This window comes from Corvus brachyrhynchos, unplaced genomic scaffold, assembly GCF_000691975.1.
Source record: "Corvus brachyrhynchos isolate BGI_N302 unplaced genomic scaffold, ASM69197v1 scaffold10, whole genome shotgun sequence".
NCBI lineage: Eukaryota > Metazoa > Chordata > Aves > Passeriformes > Corvidae > Corvus > Corvus brachyrhynchos.
The window spans coordinates 3,471,877-3,473,836 of NW_008236180.1; the positions used below are offsets into that span (position 1 = coordinate 3,471,877).

The 1,960-nt window shown below is 58.8% G+C and overlaps 2 protein-coding genes across 2 annotated transcripts in view; one reads left to right on the forward strand and one right to left on the reverse strand.

Moving 5' to 3' along the window:
- The window catches only part of RSPO4 (R-spondin 4), a 7,173-nt gene extending 5,429 nt beyond the window's left edge, over nucleotides 1–1,744 (reverse strand). Inside the window, exon 1 of the mRNA XM_008634286.2 lies at nucleotides 1,551–1,744. Within this exon, the coding sequence (XP_008632508.1) occupies nucleotides 1,551–1,629 (79 nt within the window). The 5' untranslated portion in view covers nucleotides 1,630–1,744. The remainder of the gene's footprint in view (nucleotides 1–1,550) is intronic.
- PSMF1 (proteasome inhibitor subunit 1) overlaps nucleotides 1,724–1,960 on the forward strand; it is a 23,873-nt gene continuing 23,636 nt past the window's right edge. The window contains exon 1 of the mRNA XM_017733768.1: nucleotides 1,724–1,729. The gene's annotated coding sequence lies outside the window, so the exon portion shown is untranslated. The remainder of the gene's footprint in view (nucleotides 1,730–1,960) is intronic.

Sequence of the window (1,960 nt, forward strand, 5' to 3'; positions counted from 1 at the left end):
TAATTCTTTTTGATACTTAGGGGGTTTTTTGCTGCTCTCCTTCCAACCCCAGCCAGGCTAGAGAAGGTGGGGACCCTTGGATGGACTCCGGGGGCTCCTTCCTCACACTGGTTTTGGAACTAATCCCATGGTATGGAGCTGGGAGAAGTGGGGTCGTGCTCCTCCACCCCATGGTGCTGCTGGCATGGCACACACATCTCTGCCACCGGGAGTGACACTGGGAGCCACTGCAGAGCACAACGGAATGTGGCTCATGCTGAAACCGTGGGATTGAGGATTAGGAACAAGTGGTGGGTTCTCCTCCTGCCAGCGGTGATGGCAGAGTGCAGGGCTGGGCTGGGCACTGGGCAGGGGGCACAGTGGGTACCTGAGATGTGCTGGATATGGGTGTGACATTCCCCATCTCTGCCCACCTTGCGCCCAGTCCTGCTGGAAACTGGGAGTCTCTGGAGCGCTGGACTGCCCAGATCAGAGCTCCCAGTGGCAGTAGAGAGGCAGTGGGGTGCTGCAGCATCTTTCGTGGCTCCTGGACCCTGTGCTGGACTTTCTGTGCTGGTTATCCCAGGGGATATAAGATGTCTGGGGTGTGAAGCCATGGCCAGACCCCCAGGTGTTGCCAAGACCGGAGGGCCTTGGAGCACTGCGCTATTCAGCATCAAGCACTGGTAGCTGGAGCCCCTCTTTGTGCTAGGCTGTTTCCTGTCAGGGGTGTTTTGGCCACCACCAGCCTGGCCACCCACATCATCACGCACACCTACTGCCTCCACATGCCTTTAACATGGAACAACTTCAAGGGAAGCTCTCTGGCCTCCAGCCCTGGGCGCCCTGGTCCTGGGAGGTCCTGCCCCTACCCTGGCACGTGTTGGCCCCAAAACCAAGGCATTCCTAAAAAAAAAAGCCCTGGCCCACTCCACACAGCCAGCTGGCACTGCCTGACACTGCCCAGCGAGGGGACCTGAGCCAGTGCCCAATGGAGGGGTCATGCGCCTCGGCACAGCCCTGGCACACCCTGCCCTTGCCCAGGCACTGAGCAGTGGCTCAGCTGGTGCCTCTTCCTGGGGAAAGGACAGGACAGGGGACAGGCAGTGCCTGCTGTGGCTCTGAGCATCCTTCCAGGAGGTTTTACTCCTAAGGCACTTTAGTGTGTTATTCAGAGAAAAAAAATATTGGAAAATCAGCCCATTTTGTGCTATCCCCACTGTGTCTGGCTCTGCTGGCATTTGCAGAGCTGGTCCCAATGCCAACCAGCATCCCTTGTCTTCTGCCAGCCCCGAAGCCAAAAGGCAGGGCTGGCACTGGGCAGGCAGTGCCATAGGGCTGCACTCTGCATCTTCCCGCACTGCCAAGCCAGCCCCGTGCCACACACCAGAGGGGAACGCAGACAGTCCCCAAGGGGGCTCAAGGGGAAGGGTTGGGGGATGCTGGTTCCTGGCACCCTCCAGCCCTGGTTCACAACTTCTTCCCGCTCTGTGTAGGCAGGACAGGCAGCCTGGTGTCCCAAATCCACCCCGCAGTACTCGAGCGGGACAAGCCCACTGCACGCACCGTACCTTGCTTCTTCCACCGGTTCTGCGCGAGCATTTCCATGGAGCTGATGAATAACAGCAACATGAATATTATCCACTGCATCTGGGCAGGAGTGATGTCGGGCAGGGAAAGAATCAAATCATCCAAGCGGCTGGCGGGCTCGGCTCCTGCCAGAGCCCGTGAGGGGTGTTGGGAGGGCGACGAGCGGCTCCGGGCTCACACCATCCCAACCCGAGCTTCGGGCACACAGCCACACTTCAGGGCAGCATGAGCCAGTGACACTGGGGCAGGCTGGGGCTGTCAGGCCCGGGGAGTGCTCATGGTGGTGGGGAAGTGGCGTCTGCTCCGGAGAGCTCTGCCTTTATAGTCAGTGTCAGCCCCCTCTCCTCACCCTCCCCTTCCAAATAATAATAATCCTAAAAAAAAAATAAAA